At 38.2% G+C, this 25682-nt stretch overlaps 1 protein-coding gene across 21 annotated transcripts in view; it reads right to left on the bottom strand.

The window, feature by feature from the left end:
- Positions 1 to 25682, bottom strand: part of PARD3 (par-3 family cell polarity regulator) — a 460486-nt gene that overhangs the window by 6338 nt on the left and 428466 nt on the right. For all 21 annotated transcript variants that reach the window (XR_012585424.1, XR_012585425.1, XM_074574241.1 and 18 more), the window contains one exon: positions 8928 to 9048. Coding sequence is in view for 19 of the 21 variants with exons in the window: in XM_074574241.1 (XP_074430342.1) it covers positions 8928 to 9048 (121 nt within the window). In the remaining 2 variants the exon portion in view is untranslated. The remainder of the gene's footprint in view (positions 1 to 8927; positions 9049 to 25682) is intronic.

Here is a 25682-nt window from a genome sequence, read left to right as displayed (position 1 = left end):
CCGGTCAAGATCTTTGGAATATGAAAATGTTTATTTTTGTAGAGATATCACTTTTCATTTTAGATCATTACTTTCTTCAGATTTTATGATTTCAAGCTGCAAAACGGTGTGCCACAAAAGTCAAAGAATGTTATGGGGTTTTCTATTTGTTTTAATAATAAAGTTTCACCTAACAAAGAAAGAGAACATTATTTTATCGCCTTAAAATTACCAACTCTATTCAAAACAACCTAAGTCTAATCACTGGGAGGTTAGGGAGCAGAGCCACTTGGCTGCGTCTGGGAATGAAACAGCCTGTCTCAGACTGCTTTTGTTAAAGCCCTTTCTGCCTTTTTATCTTTGCCTCCCTCAAAACGAACATCTCTTTTGTTTTTCACCATTATAATTTCTGCAGCCGAAAGATACCATAATGGCTGACAAATATCTGAAAGATAAAAGGCTTTTCAAAGCTTCTTACGCTGAAGACAAGTTTTAGAACTAGGAAGTTGTCATTTGTGACATAAACTTCTCCTTTGTCTTACTATGTAGTCAAGTACCTGCAGGTAGCCAGAAACACAACAAATTTGAAACAGGTGTACCGCTTTTAGAAACTTCATTTTCAATAGCAATACACTTCAGACAGAGCATCAGCCTCAGCTCAGAATTTAACAGATAGATACAATTTGATGACCAGCTGCCTTCCCCCTTACGAGAAGATTATTGTGCAAAAGAATCAGAATGTGAAAGCATAGGCTACAAGTAATGGAGACCTTGTTTAAGAGAAGCCTTCATGCAACATTGATGTCTACTTCAGAATAGATTTACTCCGTAAAAACCTCAGTAAAACAGTGTTTCTAATGAAAAATGCTTTAGGAATGGTATGATGAAGCAACAAGTTGAGAAAACAGAATCCTGTGTCAGCCCTGTGGGAAATTTTCTTAGAGATGAATAAGCCGTACATATGTATGTCCAAACCAACAACCCCATGGAGATTTCCTACTATATTAAATAAGGGCAACATATACAGAGCAGTGTTTCAGTTATTGCATGTGTCAACATTTCTAACTTTGTTGACTTTATTGAGAGTCTTCTGACATTTGGTGTTTTATTGAAGGGCTCAGCTTATGGAAGCGAGTGATTACCTGAAAATCACAAGATTTATTTGTGAATTCTCTCCAGTGTGGTTATAAGCAGCTTACAGAGAACCAGGGGGAAACTTAGAGGTTCCCATCTCAACTTCTCCATAAGGAATAAAAACATTTAAACTAAGATTTTAGAGCCAATCTCCTCATTTCATGGGTTCCACTTTAACAATGTTGGAAAGCTTGCATAGAGTTGGAAAGCTACAGTTATGTTATATGTGAGAAAGTAGTTATCACAGATAAGACATGAAATCAGAATTGCTTCTCTTTATTTGAAAACACAGTTTCACTGTTCAGTTCACTGTAAATAGATTAAAGCATTTTACAGCACAGGGAATGGTTAAATTATCAAACAGGTGGAGCTAGAATTGATCTGCTCCTCAATTTAGGTTTATGTCAAGACACTAAAATGCATCATCTAGAAAGCGTGAATGCAAGGACACATACACACATGTGCAGAGAGCTGAAGGTACCACAAAAGCCTTTACTACAGAGATAGTGGCTTTGAAAGCCCTATGAGTGGACTCAGATGAAAAAGTAGCTTCAGGGATTTTTTTTCTGAATGCCCACAGGAGCCAATGGCTAATCAGAGGCAGGGACTGTGGTCACGCCTGTCTGCCCGCTGTAGTGCATGCCCAGAACGACTGGATCTGAGGAGTCAGGTCTGGATCCCCAGCAGTTCACAAAGAATTTCATCTAATGGACAGCATTTATAATTTGATGGGTCTAAAGGCAAACCTCTAAAAGCCATTATCTGATTTTCTGAAGGTACCTGTATGTCCTGTTAAACTAAGTGGATTTGCAAGACTTAACTAATCTCAAATGGATACTTACTTAGAGTCCTGTCTGCGTGTTGTTCACATCTACAATAAGATGTTCATATAATCTAATCTCCTATCTGATTTCAAGCATACAAAAATATGGGAATGAGACATAAAAGTACTCCATACGTATGTAATCACATATTCCGTAACATAACATAAACACAAACATACGGATACATTCAATTATCTTATTAATGAGAAGGCCTTTTTTTCAAATCTTTTCATTAAAAAACCTCAGTGATATCATAGTGAATGCCCTTGATATATGGTTATGATGATATAAAGACTTAACACATGCCTTTATGGATCCTTAACTTGTTCAGAAAAGTTAAAATCTCCATACAATGATTTATCTTTTCAATATGCGTTCAATTAAAGTATCTAAATCAAAAATATTTATATCATAAGTAACCTTAGTCTTTAAAAGCTAATTGGTAATTTTGTCTCAATCCCCAAAGTATACTTTTACACATATATATTCATATAAAATATATATACAAGCACGCCTGTATATATACATGCATACCCCATTTATGTCAGCACAAAATGGAGGCAATTTAAAAAAAAAAAAAGTTGAACTATTTCCACATCTTTCAACAGCAACAAAGAAACTTGTATAAGGAATACACATAACAGTAATTTTAACACTGGTATCAACACAAGGCTAAGTACAATTATAACAACCTGAAATCATCCAACAAACCTGGCAACAGCTCGGTCTTCACAGCAGAGATTGATAAGAACTCTGGCCTTGTTTGCAATGAGATGTATGACAAGCACTGACCTTTTAAATCAGGATGCGGTCAAGGCCACAATAACAACCACGGCTGCATTATACAAATAAATGTATGTTCATGTCTTCCACAATACATTTAAGTGGCAATGATAGTTATTGCATTCAGCATTGTTAAACAATACTCAGCATGTAAAATTGTGCTTTAAGATACATGAAATTACACGTCTCTCTTCTCAAAGAGACATTAATTTAAAACCAGGACTGAAATGTTAAAGGTTTCTACAGGTTTCTCACTTTATCCAAGCAATGTTTTTTTCATTTTACAAAAAATGTACCCATGGCTCACATTGGACGGACCACTATCAGCCATAAAGGCCAGCATGTTTTAAGGATAAAGGTGCCTCCTCCCTTTCCTAGGTATTCTAGTGGCTGCCCACACAGTTTCCTTCCCTGCAGAGTGGCATTTCTGCTCACGGAAGGTAGCTCAGCGTGGTGGCAGCATGGATCCTCCAGGACGGGCATGGATCAAAGTTGCCACAGAATTAGAGAGGGAAGATCATGGGGGGGTGATCCAGGGCACTGGGCTTTCGGGGAGATCCAACCAGTTCAGGTGACAGGTGATCCACCAGTTGAGGTGACACACCCATCTCACAGCCTACTGCCATAGGAAGAAGCTGGCAGAAATGCTTCCTGAAACTCATAGAACTCCTTTCTGCTGATAAAGAAATGGTGAATAGGGGGATTACGAAAGGAACAAATCCCTTAGTATTTTCCTATTTATTAAAGAAGACCATTATTTAGTATTAAAATAAACGTGCTGATTTTTTTCCAGATAAAGCTCTGTGTTTAACCAAGACGTTTCAAGTTCATCCAGGGAAGTCGGTATATGCAAAGCCCCCCAAAAAGTCCATGGTTCTTATAGTTCAGCACTAATTAGACATAGATAAGATTAAATGACCTTGCCTGCTTTATGTGCAAATGCACTTGGCACAGATGACAGGCAATCCAGTAACTGTCTATACCAAAATTCAGAATGATAAAAAACATTCAATGGTTCTGGGAGATAGCCTTGAAAACTATTTTTACTTCCATCTTTTTGTTTGTGTTTCTGTGGTGAACAGAACATATAGCAATATTTCTTTTAAAACTTGCCAATAGGCGTACGTGTTAATTCGAACACCTTATAATAAGAAAATCCCATCATTTTGTGTACCTTTCTATGGCGTATATGTAGGAAGCTGAATGGCGTGGTATGGGACTAAGACTTCCATTCTGCGTACAGCAGCAGCAAAAAGAAAATCTTCAATATGGTAGAAACGAAACATTTAGAGAGCCCTGAAATGCCGCCTGGGGTATTTACATACACTGCATGCCTGTGAGCGATAAATATATTTGTTTACAAACCAAAATTATTTCATTTCTGTTTAAAATCTTCTACCTTCATTTTCTGTTTCACATAAAAAAGCAGACTGAAATTAGTGGGGGAAAAAGTTTTAAAGTCAGAGCTAAATCTTGGTAAGAAATTGCTGGTATTCCATGAAATCCTTCCCACGTTTGGCACAGAATGGATATTAACTACACAACTGAAGAGAAACTACCTGTGGAGGGGCTGCCCTGCACAACTTTGGTGTCCTCTCTGAAACAGATTGGGGGAGGAGAAACAGCAATTTAGCTCCTAAGGTGTTCTTTGTCTACTGCAACGATCCATGAGATATTGCCTAATGTCTGGAATAAAATATCCTGAAAGAGACTCTTGAGGTGGATTCATAACAGAAAAATTTAATATACTACTTTTCTTTCTCATTAATGTGTTGAGTAATTCTACATAATTAGAATTGTTTTGAATATAGTCTGTTATTCATTTTTCCACGTTAAATATGCTACAGTGGAAGTTACAGCAATAAAAATCAGGCTTTTGTTTTGCTAAAAGAATTTTAGATTACTTAGAATTCAGTATGTCTTTGAATAGGTCAAGGACCTGAATACAGGGATAAAATACGAGTACCATAGATAAAAAAGAATCTATTTTTTTTTAAGTCTGTCTTAGAGACAAGATCTACACATCAACATGCAGCTGAAAAAACAAACATAGTCCCTAAATTTTTTGAGCGTCTATCTATCAAGCCATGCCTAAGTATTTTGTTAGGACCTCTGGAGTCTTTCCGCTATGAAAATCATGCAATTATTTACCTTTCACAAATTTGTGCACGTAATTAAAGCTATACTCAGATGAGTCAAGTAGTATATTTATTTTGACCCAGTTAGCTGTTATCTTTCAGAAAAAAAAATATCTTTTTATTTAACTCCTAAATATTTAAAGTAGAGTTTGCTCAGCTGCTCTCTTGATGCCAATTTTCTCACACCATCCAAATAGATCCGGGATGATCGGAGAAGAACGCATTTCTGAATGACATTTGCCACTTTCCATTTTTAGCACTGATTTTTTTTATTAGAAATGGAGAAATAAACCACCAGCTTTTGTCCCTCCTGCATCTTTGTGGTTTTTTTTGATCATCGCTGTGCTACTACAAGCAGGACTGGCAAGCAGTTGTAGTGTTTTGAATTGATTTAATATGCTCTTTTTTTAATTGGATTGTTCACTCCCATGGCATTTAGGGCTATAATGTTGTGGGTTCGTTATTGAAGGTGGGGATCTGTTAATTAAGATGTGACTAGGCAAAAATACAAGATATGGAACACATTGCAACCAAAATCCCCTAACTCCAGGAGTGGTGCAAGCAAGGATAAACCTCAGCAGACCAAATATCACCCAGAAAAGTACTAAAACTAGAGACTAAACTTTGGTACCAAACAGAAAAAACAGCCCCAAAAGAATCCTTCATTGGTATAAAAATGTCATAGCAACAGCAAGGGCCTTAAATATTACCAGACATACTGTGATTCCATGCAATTCTACATGCCCAGATACACATTTCTGAAAACTCTGTCTGGAATTAACACCAACAGGATTAAAATGGATTACTCATACTTTATGTTATTTTTCTGGGGTTTTTTTCATTTTTTTTCCATGTAACAACAGGCGTACAGTATTGCCCTTTAAACCCTCTTGTACCTTGTTTTTTGAAACACAAAAAAAATAAAAAAGCCATGTAAGAGAAAAAAAAATAAAATTATGAAGCCTGAGAAAGTTATCCTAAAATAAATAAATGTGAAAACCTTTTCCATGAAGTTTTGACTCAGTTGCAGAACTAGTGGGTTTTAGAGATGGTGCGACAGTTACTCAGTTATTAAACCTTAACAGTGTGTCATTCAAATGGCCTTGAGCAGAAATATTATGCTGCTTAATAGTCGGTGTCATCTCATTCCAGCGCTATCACTTTTTGTGTCTGTTAAGCTGCCTGATGCTGTATGAACACTCGTAGGCAGTCAAGTATTTTGTTTACTTGCTGGGCAAACACAGACGGGCAAAAAGTCCAGCTCTGTTGCATAGCTCGTCTGCGGAGAAATAACCTTCACCTGATGCGAACAGCCAGAAAGGGACGGGGTCAGGCGCCGGTCTCGCTGCCACGGGTATCGTTCAGAGCTAGCACGATGTAGCGCTCCATGGTACGGAGATCTGCCTCCCACCCGTGGAGGAGCCTGAAGGTATTTGTCACAAGTAACCGGACCTCTGTGTCACAGGCCATTAATGGTCTGGGATGGATTGGAGTTGGTGACGTTCATAGGATCATTTTGATAATATATTAGAGGGTTCCTGAGCTATTGAGCTCCTCTGGATATCCTCAGAGCTGCCAGATTTCCGTCAGTATCCATTACTTACACTGCAAACTTCGTGTTCATTTACACTTCCTTAAAGTAACCAATAGTCCCACATCACATCAGCACTTTGTTCCCTATCCTCAACCCTCCCATCATCTTGTTAATGAGAAATGCAAACTACTTATCACCTCATAGCACACACTTCTCTCTGGATGCTTTTCTTTTTCCCCTCTCTTTCTATCCAAACCAGGTCAGAGTTGGCTGCTGTCATGCAGCTTAGAGGCATCTCTGGCTGCAAAAGCCTTTTGTTTATGCAGGCTGCGCAACCCGTCTCCCTCAGGTGGAAACACACTTTTCAACCAGGGTCCACGTACAGGTGCGCTTTTCACTGCTGCGGTTTGTAACCAACAGCTCACAGACGGCGAGGACTGAAAAGAAGTTGATGGATGTATCTAAGTATTTTCCTGCATATATACTATAAACCACTTTTGCATTCTTTGGTGTCACTGGTATTTAGTAATACATCTGGATCTGTTTTGAGAGGGTGTCTTAACAAAGTCCATAATTTTAAACTAATATGTTAAAGTAATACACACTCCTTAAGAGAGAGGGTTATGGTTCCTTAGCACTGAAATGACTGTGAACTGCTGAAATGGATGAGATCATTGCTTTATCCTTTCCAAGCATTGTGATCTTGAAAGGCTGGAGTACCCGATGGAAAAAAAAATATTATAATTCAAAAATACCCTGGGACAATTATTTTTAAAGTACGTATATAAAATAAAACATTTGGTTACCTATGTATTTAACAACACAGCAGCTCCTACAAAAGCAACAATAAGCTTCAGAATTAATATTAATACATTAAGCTGAATTAGTCGCTTTGAGCTCATTTGCATGATCTGTAGAAGGGGAGTAAACAGAGACATCCCATTTGTTTGAATAAGAGAAAAAGGAAAGGTCAATGTTCTGACCCACAATTTAGGAAATTATTCCATTCCTAAGGTAATCAGCCTGTCATCCAAATAATTCCCTCCTCGCTCATTACAAGAAACTATAATAAAAGCCAAGTTGCCTGTCTAAAGTTGCTATGGCATTTAGATATACAACAATTTGGCCCATGACCTTCAGTAGTTAAGTTCCCAAGTCTTCAAGAGTGCGAGTTTTTCTCATACACATTTTTCCCAAGAATGCTGCTCAAATCTCTCATTTGGAAACTAAACAGCAGTTGATATGCATAATAGAAAGTACCTCCTAGACCCAACCCCCTTTCACCCAAAACCTGCTACACTATAACTGTGATGAGCTGTCACATTATCTTCACCGCATCGAATTGAAAACATCTGGTCATAAAAAAAAAAAGTTTATTCTATTTATTCAATTTCAGAGAAGGTTAGAGGTTTTCTAACATGGGAAAATAGAAGCCTATATCCTGACACAGCACGTTAAGCAGTGTTAGGTCATGTAGGGATACATTTACCTTTGTTCCTCTCCATGCTGCATGTCAAAAACACCACAGGTTCAAACTGGTGAGTTTAAGATGGAGAAGGACACAAAGACAAAAGTCAAAATATCTTCTATGTCCACCACAATAGGCAACCAAAGAGGATATATGAATTATGATGTTACCTAGGTTGTTCTCAGTGATAAAATACACACAGATGCGGATCTTTGGCTATTGCCACCTCGGTCTTGTGTGCATGAGTAATAGTAACCCACCACCGACACGGGAGGAAGCTATGAGAGATTCTGCTGCTGTCATCATACAGCTCTCGCTTTTTTTGGGAACGCGAGCAAATTGTTCACTGTCTTTATTGTGGAATTTTAAACAAAAATACAATGAAATATTTGCCCCATATTTAAAGGATCCTAATTTAGGATACGTAATTGATTAAAAAGGCAACACTGATTCATTCAATTATGTTGAACAAGATAAGCACATGGATTTACATAATTGTATCACATCGTTAGATCAGATTGAACAGGATTTAAATGATCAATTAGGATGTATATCTCAAGACAGAACTGTCTCGGCTAATATAAGTGGCAAAGGGGTACTATTGTGAAGCATGCTATTATGCATATCTCTCCTTTTTTACTGTGAAAATACATAGCTCTTCTTCTTAAGAAAAAGAATTAATCACAGTGATATTGCTTCAGAGAAAATACCATTTACAGGGCTACATGTTCACTCTGAATTATTTATCGTTAGTACACATTTTATTCTGATTTTCCTAGAAAATTTCAGAATAATTGATATTGCCTTTGAGGCAAAACAAAATCCAAGTAGTAACTCACAGAGTCGAGGGGCTAAACACAGAGCAAACAGTGCTAGATGCACACAGGACAGATGGCTGAAGAAGTTTAAAAGTGAAATAAACACCAATGAACCAAAACCAGGGACAACAGACAGGGCAGAGGTCTGGAGGCAGAGGACCCTGTGTCTGTACCGCTTTGCTCTCGACCAGCCCAGGGACGGTGGGAGTTAGGGAACCGCTCCAGTTTTGACAGAATCCGTACACTTACCCATGGCTGCTCGAAACTGTAAGTACGTCTCCTGTCCTCCACGTCCTCATCTTGCTTTGCTTGTTGAAACTCTTGTCTCAGGCGCTGTATCCGGTCATGATTGTTAGGGGTGGATCTGTTGCTAAAAAAGGGAGGATGGAAACGATCAATATACTTGGGAACCGCCATCTGTGACTGTAAGTTCTTAGCACGAGACTGCTACTACAAAGCAGGACTACAAACTTAAAAATAATTTCCAAGCATTTAGTACAAAGATCTTTAGTTTTCTAAAGATGATTAATCCTGTTTGACTTATAAAACAAACTTCAGATGCTGAAGGATAAGATGAATGAGGCCATTCCTAAAAATCATCAAAAATTGCTGGCATCTTTTCAGTCTATGTTACTTCTAGAAATGACAAGGAATGCACATGTCAGCGTCAGACTTAACATAAAGGGAAATTAAGAGAAAAGTCATAATCATCTCTGCTACTGAATAATGAAAGATACATTTTCCCAATCAATAAACTGGAGTACTGTCAGATCTTTATTCACATCAAATTCATTACAATGTCTGGAGGCCCTACCTATATAAAATTTGATTATTTTCCCCAATCAATAAGAGCCTGTCATCCCTTAGCTCTGTTTTTAACAAGTCTTTTAAGCTGATCAGTCTGAAAGCATTAAAAGGCTTGGGGGGCTGGTGAAAAGCAATCCATTTGAGGGTGCCGTAGGCAGGAACGCATCCAGGCATCAGACCGGTGCTGGCTGACACCCCGCAGACACCAGTGGGCTGGGGGGGGCTCAGCCCCCAAGGTACCGCTACGTACCAGCACACCCAGAACCTGGAATTCTTCAAAACCATCAACTTTTTCCACGTAGTACCAAGGCCTACCCCAGGTAATCCACTTTCCATAGCGCAGGTTTATGTGAAACCATAACGAAATATGCACAGGAATGGCTTCTTTCATGGAGCAGAGGAAAGTGGGTATATATTAATTTTGTTGCCGTTTTTCCAGCTGTGCAGCTCCCACCTGACCCCTACAACTGCCACCGTATTTCAAACAAGTTAATGTGGGAATCACAGGAAGCCTGACAAACAAATATGTTATATCAAGACTAACCAGAAGCACTTTAATCTCTTATTATGGCCTTCTTAGACCCTGCATTTCATTGTTTATTTCAAAAGAGCTGATGAGGAATGGTCAGCTATTACTTTGTTTCAAAAGAGAAATCTGCAGGGAGACAACGGAAAGCAATTCCACAGATTCCTGTTCATGGACAAGGGGTACAATAAAACACGGTGAATTTATATCCCATGGTTTCTCTCCTATGAAAAGAGACGGTTCTGGAGTCCATTTGTGACTGATTTCCATGTCTTTCGGGAGTGGTAGGCGCAGTGGAGTGGAGGCTGTAGGTGTTTGAGACGTTACCTCCCACTCTTTTCAGTGCCATTAAATGGAGCTTATCAGTGTTGGGTTGGCTAAACAGAAAAAAATAGCATGGTTCTAGCAAGGCTAATTTTTAAAGAGGCTTGGTTTTCTTTTTCTTTTCTTTGAAACCAAAGACAAAGAAAAGGAAGAAATTTAGGGAAGTGTTTTCTTTCATTTTGTTGCAAAAAGGAGTTTTAAGAAATGCTTTATTTGTAGGGTAGGTCAACTTCTATGTGCAAATTGCCGTTTTGAAAAGTACAGTTAAAGAAAGCTTTATTTTCAACACGTGGAAATGAAACACTGGCATTTTCAAAATTTCCACTTCATTGTAGGTGTGTTGCTAATTCTGTTTCCCTAATTCAACCTAATTTTGTGAACAGCTTATCTCCATTTGCAGTTTTATGTTATATAAATTTATTCTTTATTGTAAAATTCTGCCCTGTGTTCGTATGGAACCACTTGGGTTTTTTTACGATGCATTTCTGTAGACTGCAGATTTTAAATGTAATCATCACAATCCAGTACAAGACATACAAAATACTTTTAAATGGTCTCTTCATTTTTAAAACTGGTATTGTTAAAATATAACAAACAAGTAGTCCGATACTTTCTACACAGACAGTGTTTTCTGTAAGATAAATTGCACTTAAGTGTAGCAAAATTCTTTAAGTATTTCAGGTATAATAATATACGTTTGAAAGAGAAATGTCATTGAACTTCTGTGCAAAATTACTAGGAAAGCACCATACGTGGACACCTTGATGTACTCGAGATGATCGGTAAATAATCAGCCTTCCTTAATCAAGGTTGTTTCAAACTGTAAGGGATCACGGGACAAAAGTGACATTGGAGCAATTATCCAACAGCAAAGAAAAATAGAAAGTAAGCCCCAAAAGTACTGTACTAAACCCTGTGTGTTTTAAGGAATGGACATACTCTACCAGCCTCAAAATGGGCTACTGGAAGGATTATTACAGATCTGAGGACTTCTGCACATTTTGTGATTGTTATTCATTAAAACAATTACATCAACAGAGGAATAGCAAGTAAATGCATAGTGCCCATGTCACGAAGCCAAAATGTATGTCTCCTCCCAAACAGCAAATGCATGAATTTGGCACCCCTTACATTGCAGAGATGGAAAAACAAAGGACAAGGAGGATGCTGGGATTTGTGATTAACTTGTCTCAGACCTGAGAACTTATTCTAATGAAAAAAAAAAAAGAGAAAAAAGAAAAAAGAAAAGAAAAAGGAAAAGGAAAAGAAATAAAAGAAAAAAAGAAGTCAAGTTGATTTAAGAAAAGTTATTCAAAGTTATTAAAAGGTTTGATAATGGCAGAGAAGATAAATCTTTTAACAATATTTCTATTTTATCTGAAAAGCAAGGGACATGACCCAAATTTAGAAAATTGCAAAAGAAGTGAATTATAAAAAAAGGACTATTTCACAGAAAAGAAAGAGCTAAATTAAAAGACAAAACCACTTCTTTATCTACTTAAATTTCTTTGTGTTCAAAAAGTCTGAGAGACACAGAAAGTGAGGTCAAGTCAGTGGTTTTATAATAATAATAATAAAAAAAATGAAACATTTTTACTTAGAATAGGAAAAGGGAAAAGGCAGGCAGCTAAGGAGGGGCTAAGATACTTTAAAGAAAAGATTATTTGAGGGCTTAGACTGTATCTCACATTGGCTTCCTCTCATTTTCATTTGTTTCTCAACCTTGTTCTGATTTTCTAGGTTAAATTACTCATCTGCCCTAACTTCTGCACCAGCGAAGGCTTGCACATCTCCATGCTGGCCTTCCATGCTGTCTGCCATTTCTTTTCGTGCCTCTCTTCATCCGGTTAATTTTATCACCGGTGCCTTTTCGCTATGTTTTTTGTGTCTCCCACTGCACTCCCACTCCACTCAGGGAACACTTGGTACTCCTGCTTGACACCTCATTCAGCTCCCAGTCAACAATTACTACTTCCAGAAGGAGGGAAATGCAAAAATAATAATCACAATAAAAAAATGTCACTAATAAAATTTTGCAGTGCAAACCCAAAAGTACAAACCTAACTTTATTCCTTTTCAGGTGCTGATATGTTCTTTTTTATCTACAATTCTTTACGCAAGTCACATCATTATCCCTTGGGACAGATCTAAACAAATTATATCCAGTGTGCACAGTCCTTAGACAGTCTGAGGCAAAATGAATTTCAACTTATTGGATGAATTCATCCAAGAGAGGTAGGGTCATATCAACAGACTACTAGGATGCAGGGCTGCAGGTGTTCCTGCTGCTTAAATTCCCTTTTGACTTTTCCAAGTCCTCCAAAATTTAATTAAATACACCATGTTTGGTTTGAGTTTTTTATTCAAATGGACTGAAAATCTGACAGCAAATTCACCTCAAAGAATTCAGGACTACTAGCAGGAATGACGGAGTTTAACTTGAAACCCATCCAAAGTTTATTGAAGATTTGACCTACGCTAGTTTCAAACTTTTTAGCAAAACCAGACTTACAACTCTCTGCAGGAACCACAGCTTGCCCAGGCAGCCTTTCCCTGTGCCTACTTAACATCAGGATGGCCGTGAACTTATGGAAGACAATTAGCACCTCCTAGCATCAGATGCAAGTGATGTTTTTCTTTCAAAGTGCTATCATTATTAAAAGTTCCTAAAAGAAATAAAAATCAAGGAAAGGCTTTTAGGGCCAAAGTTAACTTGGGTTGCAAAGCGGCTGGGCCTCCTTGTATCACATCTCCACTTGGCACCCCATTGCCTTCCATCTGCAGATGGCACATTTCACAATCAGCTATTTTGTGAGCGCTGCTTTAAATACACACACCCGCCAGCACGGGCTGAAAATGCAACGGTAAGCAAGGCTTAGATAGGCCAGAGCTGTCACATATTTCCAGAAACAAGCAGCCACAGCAATGACCATTGGAGTCGCAGATCATTAAGCAATGTCTCCGTGTGATGTCATGCGCTGATGTACAGAGTTGTAATCCTTTCAAAACAGACAGATTTTCAGCGTGATAAAGTAGATACAGACATGCTACCAAACAGGGATGACTAAAGCTCTGGGAAAAAAAAATAAAATAAAATTATTGGCCTGAAAAAGCATGGAAAAGGGTCTTAACAACATCACCAGGCAGTTGCCACATGACTAGAATAACCAAAAGGCTAGTAAACAAACAGCGTTCTTTACACCTTGCAATCTTTTAACACAGATTGGAGCTGCCAGGGACTCGCTGGTCTGACCGGCTGCTTAGATCTCTGGATAGCAGTTATAAAACACAGATGGGCTCTTATTTACTTCAAGCTGGCAAATTACTATCACCTATTTGTATAAAATAAATTCCTTTCCATTTGGACGGATTACTCGTGTCATATTAAAAATCAAGAGCTGAATTTTAATCTACCTGTGCCTACAGGTAGAGAGGAGCAGAAAAATTATTTCCATCCCATTGCGGATTAACGATGTCCTCGCTGTGGTGGTCGTGCCTTAGTTGGCAGCACGCATCCTTGCCAGAGTTCAGAACTAGCTGAACGTCTACAAAATCAGCCTCTTCCTTCATGGCTTGAGCAGGATAAAAACATCCCAACAGAAAGCAGAGCGTTTATAATTGAATATAAAAGCTTCTGGTACATTTACTGAAACTTGAGCACCCTTTCGCCACGGTGCTTCCTCCAAGCAGATGGATCTGTCTGGTTCGGATGGCCCTTGAGGGTGGATAAGTAGAAACTGTCAGGTTGTCGCAAGAAGCCACGGACGTAAAATAAACTGCAAGTAGGCTCCACCAGGCTTAAAGTTAGCACTAAACTCCAATGCATCATCTGCCTGGTCTGTTCACGTTGAACAGATTTGTTCATGGCGAGTGACACGGATGGGGTCAATGAGGGCTGAGCAGCGACAGAGTTTGCACTGTCTCCTTCCTGCCACCAGGTCTTTTCCTATGATTTTGTTCTATGGCTTATTTTTTGGCCGCTAAATACCAGTCCTCAAGCTTACATTAGTGTAAACATTTGGCTGGTCCTCCCCTTCCAGTGTGCCCTACATCCATCCTCTGAGACACCAGGGAATAGATTTTCCACGAACGCACAGGTATTAACACATAGAGACATGGTAAATAAACAGGAGCAACTGCAGCCAGCATCATATAAAAGAGCTGTTGTGTGATTACAGAATTGCTATAGTCAGTCTGAGAAAAAAATATCAGCTGAGCAAGAAATCAGGTTTGTTGGACTGGAAATGTGCTTGTAACACGGTGCAGTTATAACCTGGAAGGAGGCATAGAAAGGTTTATCCTACACTACTTTTGTTTTTCTTAAGTGTCAAAGAATTTATTGGGAATAAGGCATTAAAAGGTGGGGGAGAGGTGTAAAAAAACCCGAAAATGTATCAATTACAAAACTGCAAATAAAAATAGCTTCTCTGAACAAGCTTCATTAAGTTTTATCAGCTAGTATCTTGGGGTTTTACACTCAAACCACAGGTCATAAATTCACAGTAAATCCCCCATATGTTCACCAAACACCTGAATTCAATTTCTCTTCTAGTTGTAAGAAATGGAATGTGCTGCTCAAATTAATTATGCATGCAAAGTTAGTTTCTAACAAGGGCAGCTTCTTGCATGCTGAAGGGTATGCATCCTATCTGAATTTTTTCCCCCCCCAGATCTCTTTCAATCTTGGCTTATTTCTGCTGTTCACAAGGTTATAAAAATCCTTCTCTCTTGCCATTTCATATTTGCTAAATGAACACAGAGCATTATATATCCTTTAAAGGCTGCAGTTTTAAAAGGCAGCTAAATTCAGGGATTGGCTTAATGTGACAGGCAGGATCTAACATGTTACCTGTACACATACCTACCCACCGCAGTATATTAATTCCATCAAAACAAGGATTTAAAACCTAGGATTTATGTCAATATGTATGCATGTGAAATCAGCTCATCAGGAAGGTTTCTGTCATTTCCAGTTTACCTTCACAGTGGTAGTCATCAACTCCGATACCACAAAGACTTTACGCAAGTCCCCAAACGCACTCGCTTTCTTCAGTGAAAGAAATTAATTCCCGAAGTTTGACATCATGATTTTTTGATCGTTTCACACCAATTTCAACCGAGTAAGTCATTAAAAATAAAAAACATACATGTCTGTTCTCTGGGTTTAAAAGGTAGTCTCAAATACTCTTAATTCGGCACTCGCTTCTGATGCGATGGCCATAAACAACGCGGCGAGCTGGAGCTGATAGGGAGGTCACTTCACCACAACAGTCTCTTCAAACTCTCCAGACTAGATTTCACTTCGAGTCCCTCTGTGGCCCTTCTGTAGCAGGGCCATCATTTTACAACCAGTGAAATCTGAAGAATGCACCCAAGACCCTTTTTATTGCCACCATCACTCTTCCTTATTAGCCTGTCAGAGCCTGCACACCGGAGACAGAAATCCAGTCTTACTTTTCAGGGGAATTCTTCTACTAAAAGGAAAAGCAGAGATTTTAGGAGCTTGCTATAAACATCTGAAAACAGATACTCAGCTACTGGGTTATCACACAGTCTAAACCTTACTTGGGAGCTGTTAGATTTTGCAGATATAAGCCAAGACAATTTTCAGCCACACAGAACTTGCTATAGCCACTGTCATAAGGTATTGCGTTTTCTGAGTTTAAAAAAAAAAAGAAAAAAAGAAAAAAAGAAAAAAAGAAAAAAAGAAAAAAAGAAAAAAAGAAAAAAAGAAAAAAAGAAAAAAAGAAAAAAAGAAAAAAGAGAACACCACATGTAACCTAAAAGAAAATACATGGCATCTAACTGCGAATTTCTTATGCAGGTGTTAAGGAAATGGCAGAAATACACATACAAAGATTTAATAAATCATGGAAAAAGAAAATAAAAATACTGGTGATCAGGCTCAAACAAAGGAGAAATTTGCATTTTTGATTCTAAATGAAATACAAAATTACTTCAAAGGCAGGCAGGGAGAAGCGGGCTCTGACCTTCTAAGTACCTTCCTATCCTAACTGGAACAGACAATGATGGCTCCAGTGCTGTTAGGTCTGATGAACATCCACAATTAGGCATCACAGGCTATTTTGTGTCAACAGGAGGAGGATTGCCTGGCACAGCAATACAAAGACATTTAACAAAGACCACAGAGAAGAAATCCTCTCCTGGACGTAGCTGGCCATTCCTGTGCCAGCAGAAGGGATCATCGGAGAGATCCCTAGTGGGCTTCAGGCCATGTCAGCCTTCGTCTCCATTTTGTTTAAGCTTATCCAGCTGCTCTGCTGGAAGTCATTTAGGGAGAGCCCCCTCTGATCTCCTCTCTGGATGAGACGTGGGGGCAGAAATCTTCAGCAGAGGGGCAGCAACAAGCAGCTAGGGAGCAGTCACTCCTTACAGCACGGCAGCTCTTTGCAAAAAGGAACATCTGTCCATAGCCAACACCACCTGTGTAGCGTGAATGTTGTTACGTAGGTATAACCCCGCTCATGCTACCACACATGACACGACTCAGCTACTGCCGTGTGGTAACACTATATTTTACAGCATAAAATCTGCTTCAGAGCCCAACTCCAGCCAACACTGCAGACAGAGCCTGTGTCTTTTCATGGGAGGACTCTAGAGACTAAAAAAAACAGGGGAAAAAAAAATAAAATCCTAGTTGTACCATATGCTTTGAAGGATTCATCAAAAGTCAGTGAGTAATATTTTATTCAAATAATGCACCATTACACTGCGTTTGTAAATGGTGAAATTTAGCTCCGTTTCAATGCAAAAAAAACTTCTTTAAAAGGTATTTAGATCTTGCTTAATGCATTGACGTAAGTTATACTGGAAACCCCCAAAAATATTTTATATTGTTTTATTTCTCTTCGACCACAGAAAATGCTTAGGAAATAGGTATCAGGGTGTTGCAACTAGCAAAACGCAGAACGTTTTTGACTCTTGTGGACACTTGCCCTCACTAAAAATGACATCTTATTTTAAAGTACAAATAAAACTACAGTACCAAGCAGTACACTGTTAGACAAACAGTGATGTATAGACAAAGACATCTTTTTTAAATGCCTGAACATTTAAAAAAGATAATACATTACGCAAAGTTCACATTGCTCCCACAGTCCTTACAAGCCGCTAACATAATTATAGTATAATTATTTCTATTCTTTGACAGAGGGGCTATCACATTGTAAATCACAAAATAATATTTTGATTGGTTTTATGTTATATCTGACTCTAACTATAGGCTAATTTCCAAGCGCAAAATGAGAAGTTGTCCATTAAAAACAAACAAGCAAAAATAACTGGCCTAAGGATACCAAGGCCAGGTCAAAGCTTCACACAGTTTCTGAAATCTGAAACTTAGGGAGACTCCCCCTGCTAGGAGCATCAGTACTAGACCAGAAATTCTATACAACACACAGAGAAATGTGGAATCGTTGTTTTATTTTTGGCACTAAATAATCTGCAACCTCTAAATAAAACTTTAAATCTGAGCCTACTGTTAAGCATTTCATCATTTGGTGCCTGTGCATGCAGTTTTCCATGTGACTCAACCAAGAAAACACAAAAATCAAAGCTAAGATTGATTACTTGAATTGGTGCCTAAGTTCATATGGCTGCTGCCTTCTTGTGAAGTTGATCACTAAGATTTATACAGATTAGCACAAAAACTAATTAAGATTTTTAATTAAATATTATTTGCATATGGAGATTAAAAAAATCTCAAAATTATATTTTGCAAAACAACTGATTTCTGGGTAAATCCTTTCAGCATTTTATTGTACAGGTGAAGATTTTAATAAATAGATGTTTCAATAATGCTTTACCACCACCCTGTCTTGATTAACTGTAAAACTAGAAATTGCCATAAAACTACAGTTATATTCAAAAAAATAATCCCAGGCAAGGACAGACAAGAAGAGCACTTACCTTTTACCCAAAAATTCAGCTGGTTATTTAGTGAGTCAGCTGGAACTCAACTTTTACTACTTAAGATATTTTCAAGTTATTTCACTTATTTTTTCTCTGGAAATGTTGAAAATGTTTTTTCCTCAGGAATTCTTTTTCAGATGTACTGCGCAGGATGCTCAGTAATTGCTGAGGGTCTTGCTATGTTTTGAAACACTGGATTAGAAATCCTGAATTCTAATATTTATTGTTGTTGGCCTGCTTAGTCTCAACTCATGTGCAGATTTCAGATACCCAAAAGTGTGCATTTGTCTTGCTGCAGAAGAAATACAACATTTACTTGTAACACCACTTCAGTCATTTACCAAGCCAATTAGCCTGATAAAGGCTATAGGAAAGCTAATTTATTTACCAGGAGAAGGTAAGGCGGGATTTTTCTCAACCGATTTTAATCATCTAAAAGACAGACATGTAGTTAAAACTACCCATCTAGACCCTCTCTAAGGGAAATACAGAGAAATAAGTTACTCCATAGGGCAATTCAAAGCACCTGTCTTAGGATGCAATTACTTACCCTTGAGAGCTCATTACTTTTCTTCACAGACAAAGAAGAGAAGAGGGACAAGCTCAGGCTTAGATGGGTAGCTTTAAACAACTACAATAGGGCAGATTAATCACACTCGAGATGGCTAATTTGGGTTTAAGGTAGGTGAAAAATGAATAATCCTAAGAAAATCTAGTACTAGGAAAGCCTGATAGAAGGTGACGGTCAACTGGCATGGCAGTATAACCTAGTAGTTTAATCCTTAGGCAGAAAAATTAATTAGAATAAAATTCTCTAAGTCACTCAGCCTCTCACTGTTTGCATTCACACAAATGTACAACAGCCTTCTTTAAGAAGTGGTTTTTGAGACCCTGTATGAAGTCTATACAACAACCAGTTCTCATTTACTTTACTATAATTGTAATGGTTCTTTACAGAGTACACTATACTACTGCTTGTAATTCTCTTTCATAGAAAAAAAAACCCCTAAGATTTTTAGGGTTTCGAACATATAGATGTGTATAGCCATGCCTGAGATAAGCCAAGGATTGCAACATAACCGCTTCTGCAGTTAAGATCTCCTCAGTATGGCTAATTTGTATCTCAACTTTCACGTTACTTCAGCAAATGCTATGCAAATGCTATACGGTTTTCTTGAGTAACATAATTGCCATATGTTTTTTAGTAAACAGAAAGAAATGAAATATGTATAATAAGTAATTCCACATAGTACGTCAAATTTCTTTCGCATGATATTGGCATTACATTACAAAGTTACAATAGTATTATTTCATGTTGTTATTCTTGTAGTCTTAGGTTGATAATGTTTCATTTTGACACCATAATGGTGTCTCTGGGGATTTTGATGATAATGTGTTTTGACATCGTGTTAAAATATATCCAAACTGATATCACTTTATTTTGTCATCATTACCTAGTTTCAGTTGGATTTCTAAGATACTGCTTTATTCTGGCATCTTTAATTAGGAAGATTTCAGTCCAAGTGGCAAGCACTAAAATAAAGTTCTGAAGATGTTAAGCATGGCAGTGCAGCCACGAGTGCATTACTGCCGTTCAAACTTGTACTGGCCACATGTCCCAAAATATAACAGATGAGTCACATGGTACAGATCAAATCATAAAAACATGAAAATGCTTTTTCTTCTAGAGCGTGATAATAAATTTAATAAATTGTACTGTAATTCTATTTCAGACGCTTCAGGCAGGAGGCCCAGCAGCAAAAACGCTGCCACAAACCAGAACCTTCTGCTGCCGTTGGAGCGTCTGACGCGCGCTCGGTTCCTGAATCCCTGTATAGAAACCAGAAATTATTTCCTGAACGCTATTAAAAAAGTGAGATTTCTAATTCGTAAGCTTCACTGAAATGGAAATTGCTACATATGGGATTCTAACTACAGAACAGCGATGCCAGTTCCCGTTCAGAGCTCTAAGGCGCAAGCCTTAACTAGGCAACCCTGCCTAGACCCATTGAGTCCAACCGAGCTTTGAGAGTTTATGGGCACCTGAAGATCTGACCATGAGTTTTGAAAAGGTTTTAGGGGAAGAAATAATGAATAATTTTGAGCTCTGAGCTTCTTGTTACCAGTATAAAATTCAGGGATTGAGTCTGAAACAATTTGCTATAGAAATGATCTGGTAAGTTATCCCTGGGCTACCACAAAGCTGCATGTCATACCAATTTGAACATGTCCACTTACAGCAATATCACTCAGCTGCTTCTTTTTCCTATTTACTAGTTCTTCACTCTTTCTCTACAATGAATTAAAGAGCAACTCCAGGGAAATCAACACATTACACATACTAAGAAGTATATTTATTCAGCACAGCAGCCCAAGTTCTACTTACTGAAATGATTGCTGATAAAAATCTCTAATTTTAAACATTAATGCATAAGATTTCTCTGCCATTCAAATCTGATCAAAGAGATTAAAGAATTTTTTCTTTTCCCCCCGCTCTCCTAAAGCATAATACTTAATAGAAATTGCTTGTATTATCTTATTGCAGAGAGCAGGCTAGAACTGAGACAATCCCTTGATCCCAGTTCATGAATAAAGCATTTAATGGACTGCACTTGTCAAAGGACACACTAAGCATTTGATCTATACAGTAAACAAATGTCTATGAAAAACAACCCCCCAAAACAAAAAGTCGCCATTGTTACTCATTATTTGATGTTTTCCCTTCCTTCCTCTCTTATTTCAGGATTAAGACTCTAAAAGCATTGCTGGGATGACAGAATCACATTGAGATGAAAACGGAATATTTCAAACAACTGATGACAGCAATTTATATTCCAGGGAAACAGCTAATAAGTCCATCTAAAGTTCGTACATAACTACTCTCCATTAAAAGGAATTAATTGTTACAACACCAGAAAATGTATAATTATTAAAGAAATGACAAAAGGCTAAGTTGTACCCTGCCATTCTAACGCTCTCCACATCTTCTTTAAGATGTTCCTTCGGGTATTTCCAGCAAAGAGGAACTCCTGCCAGCAGAAGAAAATGTAGCTACAGAACTGTGAGCCTGCATAACTATGAACCCAGCTGACCTGAAGAATTTGATACATACCTACAAAATGCTCTTTCATGCTCCCAAATGACAAGATGAAGTATTACAAGCAAGTAACTGCAGCCATTAACGTAAGCAATACTGCAGAGCCAGTTCCATTTAATGCAAATTATAGACTTGTTTCTACTGGCATTGACCATCCTTCACTAGCCAAAAAACTAAATAGGCTGATCTGTCTGAGAGGCCTATATAGAAGACTACGTTGTTTTTAACAAACGTATTTATTAAAACAATGTATTAAAAGCTATTTTTTCTACCCCTTGAGTTTAAAAGCCCAATGTGTCTTCTTCAATCACCTTAAAAAATAAAAATTGCAATTAATTTTTTTAAAATCTTTTTCAATACAATGAGCCTTATTAATGCAATGAGGTGCTAAAGTGACAGACTAATGAAGCATCAGCACAGAACTGCACTGGTATTTATGATTAACCTCTGAAATAAACTCATAGTGTTGGACTATCTCTGTAATTCAAAGGTTATATTGTAACAGGTCACATCGTGGTTTTTGTCACGTGTGACTGCCATGACCCTGTAAAGAGGGCAGTGGTAGTGCACATCACTTGTGTAAGCACTAGCCTTCTCCGAAAATGACTTCTCCCTTACCAAAGGTAACAGAAACGCCGTGAGTTATCTATGGGAATTTTCAAAATGAACTAAGGCAAGACATAGCTTCCGGGGAGCAGTTTATATTACTGTGTTGCTATCTCAGATAAAGTTCAGTTCCCGTGAATATTCTCATTTGAGCTGCACAGTAATTTGCTTTTCGGGGAAACCAAACCCAGGAATTAGAGGCTATGTAAGAAAAGAATGATAAATATCCTTAGGAAGCAGGACCCACAAAGATCTGATTTTGCTGCCCTTTTGCTATTTACTTTTTATTATTTTTGCCAGATTTCTGCATCATTAAGCACTACTCAAATAGCAGGACCCTATCTGCAGCAGACACTGCACAGACTGCTTACAACCAGCCCTTAACCAAAGATCGTACAGTTTAAGAACAGATTTGCTCTTGCACAATGGAGCACACACACACACTTTGGTCCTTTTCCCCACAGCAAATGGATGCAGTTGGTGGTGAGCTCAGTGCCCGCGTCTCCACTGACTGCAAAGGGAGCCGAGCTATACTGGACTACACTGGAGACACCTAAAGCCAGATGAATTGGGTATCAGAGCAGACTTCTGATGTCAGAGCACCTGAACAAGAAAAATCACCTTACAAATGATACTTGGAGAAATTCTGTGGGATTTAGATATCATCCAAACGTATGGAGAGGGCACGTCAAAGATGCTCACTAGGTTAGGAGCTGACTAGCACGCAAGATGGTGACAGTATCTAACATGATTATGAAAAGAGCTGGCAGAAAAAATTGCAAGTGAAATAACTACAAACTCATTTTTATTATGTTGAGGTCAAGTAGACGCTAAATATCCATCAGGATTGTAAAAAGAAGAATCCTGCAAGAGCCCCTTCGGCCCCCCTCTGTCTTTGTGGTCGGCAATGCTGACCCCAGCCACCTCCACACACAATGGAAAGGGGAGTGAAGGAAGTCAGAGCAGTTGGGGACAGCCTTCCTTTGCATCATTTTTACTGCCACTTTGAGTAAGAGGCAATGTGAAGGCATGAGCAGCTCCCCAGAACCACTCTGGGGATTTTGTGGAACCAAACAATATTCTTTTAAGGCATTGGCACAAAGGAAATAATAATAGTCTCACAACTCACATAAGGCTTCATCCTTTCGTTCTCCTGTTGGCTGAACCCAAGACAACCAAAGACAGAGACACAAGCCTGGTTATCTGATTACATTTAAGCAACTATACTTCCCCTTGTTGTGTACAGGTAATTGCTTCTTTTGCAAGGGCTCTAGAAGTCTGCATTGAGGGAACAATACAACTCATTAGCTCAAGGTACTTATTTAAAATAAACCAAACGGCATGTCTTTTATTACAGCTATGGCTCTATTACTTGTGCCCAATTCAGAACGCATTTTTCCCAGCTCTATCAGTGCTATTAAATTACTTGCACTTGATGTAGAGCAGGCATAAAATGAGCAGAAAACAAAACTTCGGCCATTTTAATTTAAATTCTCATAATGGCAGGTCAAATTTATGTGAACTCTTTGGTGAATTGGTTCCTTTATTAGTACCCAGTTTAATTCAAATCAGAGTCTCCTACAGAAGATTAATTAAATATTAATCAAAAGTCCAGGGCAGTCTAAGCTTCTGTTCCATTAACCTAAATGTGACTCCGTACAGAACCACAATGCCTTCCCCCTCCCCCCCCCCATCCTATTTTAAAGGAGGCTTTTAGATTTTTTTCTGTTATGGTGCAACTCCTTGTAAATGCAGACATGCTATTTGCAGTGTATGTTTAAAGGTCATGATTCTTTTTCCTTTTCCAATTAAAGCTGCTCTTAATCACAATTAAGCTTTCAAGAAACAATTAACAGAAGTCAAAACTTTTCTCCATCGATATGTTTAAGAGATGTACAGTGTGTACCCTCTATTACCACTGGTGTCACTGAACTAATTACGTGATGTTAAGGTTCACCTTCTTGGGTGTAAATTTTGGTTTCAGTTGACACTAAAAAGAAACATCAATTTATTAGGAGATAAAACTTGTTCCACAGTAATGGAACAGCTGTGTATATAAATTTATTGCAGCTTAATGTTCTCACACATAAAGCAATTAGAGCCTTCTGACAGACAGACTTGCTAAGTATAGTGTGGAGCATATAGTAATATGCAGTTACAGGCACAACATATTTAAGAGTGATCATATATATTCTGTACAGTAATATCCATTTCTCAAGCCTCTCCAACCCTAGATGTGTTCTTAATTAACATAAACGTATGCTTATAGTCATGTGAAATTTTCCTCCTCTGTGGAGGAACCTTTTCATGCCACATCATTTTACTCATAGACACCTCTTGGGCTAAATTTGTCTTCTCCTTTTGTGGGAACAGAAAAAGCCTAGTTCCTTTAGGCAGTCTTAATTTTATTTCACACAAAGTATCACTGAGGCAATAATGTTGTCATTGGATTGCTTAAAAAAAATATAAAACTAAAACCATATACACAGTGTTAGGGATAAGCACCTTTATTTCTAGAACCATAAAGTATGAACTTATGAAATAAACTGCACTCATCTATCATCATTTCCTCTCACCACCTGCTCTCGGCTAACTTCAGTTGCCTTCAAACAGCTTCCAGGATATTTTTTTCCTTCCTTCCTATCTTTCCTACAGGACAATTATATTTAACTTAAGCTAAGGACTGTGGTTTTGAGGATATTGATCAGCAAGACTAGAAATGGTAACAGCATTATGGAGCAGTGGTGTTCCAGACTAATGGTATGTGATGCTTTTTCTAATCTTGGAAGCTTGGGAAATTTTAGCTCTTGAAACAAGGATACACAGATAATTGAGACGATAATTTACCAGTTGATGGACTAAACAATCAGTACCAGTTAGACTAAATGGAGTTTTCCAAAAGAAAGTTCTGACAAAAAAATCTGAATTTCATGACATGTGGAGGTACAAACATGTTATTTGCTTTTGCTTTGGAAACTCTTAAGGGACTCCCTTTCTATTTAATAGCTCAAAGCTGTTCCATGCCCCATTTTGTCACATTTACTCATGAACAAACACATATATGTTACACAATACCTCAAACTCTTCCCGCATTTTAATGAATTTATACTATGCCTGCTTTTACGTGTACACCTATCGGCTAACTGATCTGATGCTCACATCAGTTAATTGGAATTTCACTATCGGTAATACCCAGGAAGAGTAATTTCTTAAATCTTTAGTTAGAGGATTAAATTAAATGACTGGGAAATCATTGTTGTAAAATAGAAGTATGACTTCTTTAGGCTAGGATTCTCAAAAACGCCTAAGACAACTGCAGTGTCTTTCACATTCGGTTCAAATTGATGGAAGTGCTGGCTGCTGTGGAGAAGTTCTGCCCTCTGCAGCTGAACGTTCCTGTCCCAAGCTTTCAGCCACAAAGCACTCATGAAGTCACATCCAAATCAGGCAGCTGAATGGAAAAACCTTGGTTGTTCCCTTTTTTTTCTATTCTCATCTTCTACGGGATTTGCTTTGAGGAAGATCAGCTCTCTGACCCCTCTGTAGGCACTAGCACTGGCAGGGAGAAGTGACATGGGGCAGAGGAAAAGGCAGGAGTCTGGCTTTTTCGACGATAACTGGTCCCTATGGTGTCCTGCTCCCACTGTATGTCAACAGAAGGGGGGTACTAAACTCATCTGGCAGCCTTAAGGAAGCCAGGGTTAAGGTAGAA

The sequence above is a fragment of the Larus michahellis genome, chromosome 2, assembly GCF_964199755.1.
Source record: "Larus michahellis chromosome 2, bLarMic1.1, whole genome shotgun sequence".
In the NCBI taxonomy this organism is placed as follows: domain Eukaryota; kingdom Metazoa; phylum Chordata; class Aves; order Charadriiformes; family Laridae; genus Larus; species Larus michahellis.
The sequence above is the reverse complement of the archived record's forward strand: the minus strand, read 5'-3'. Positions and strand labels throughout refer to the sequence as shown.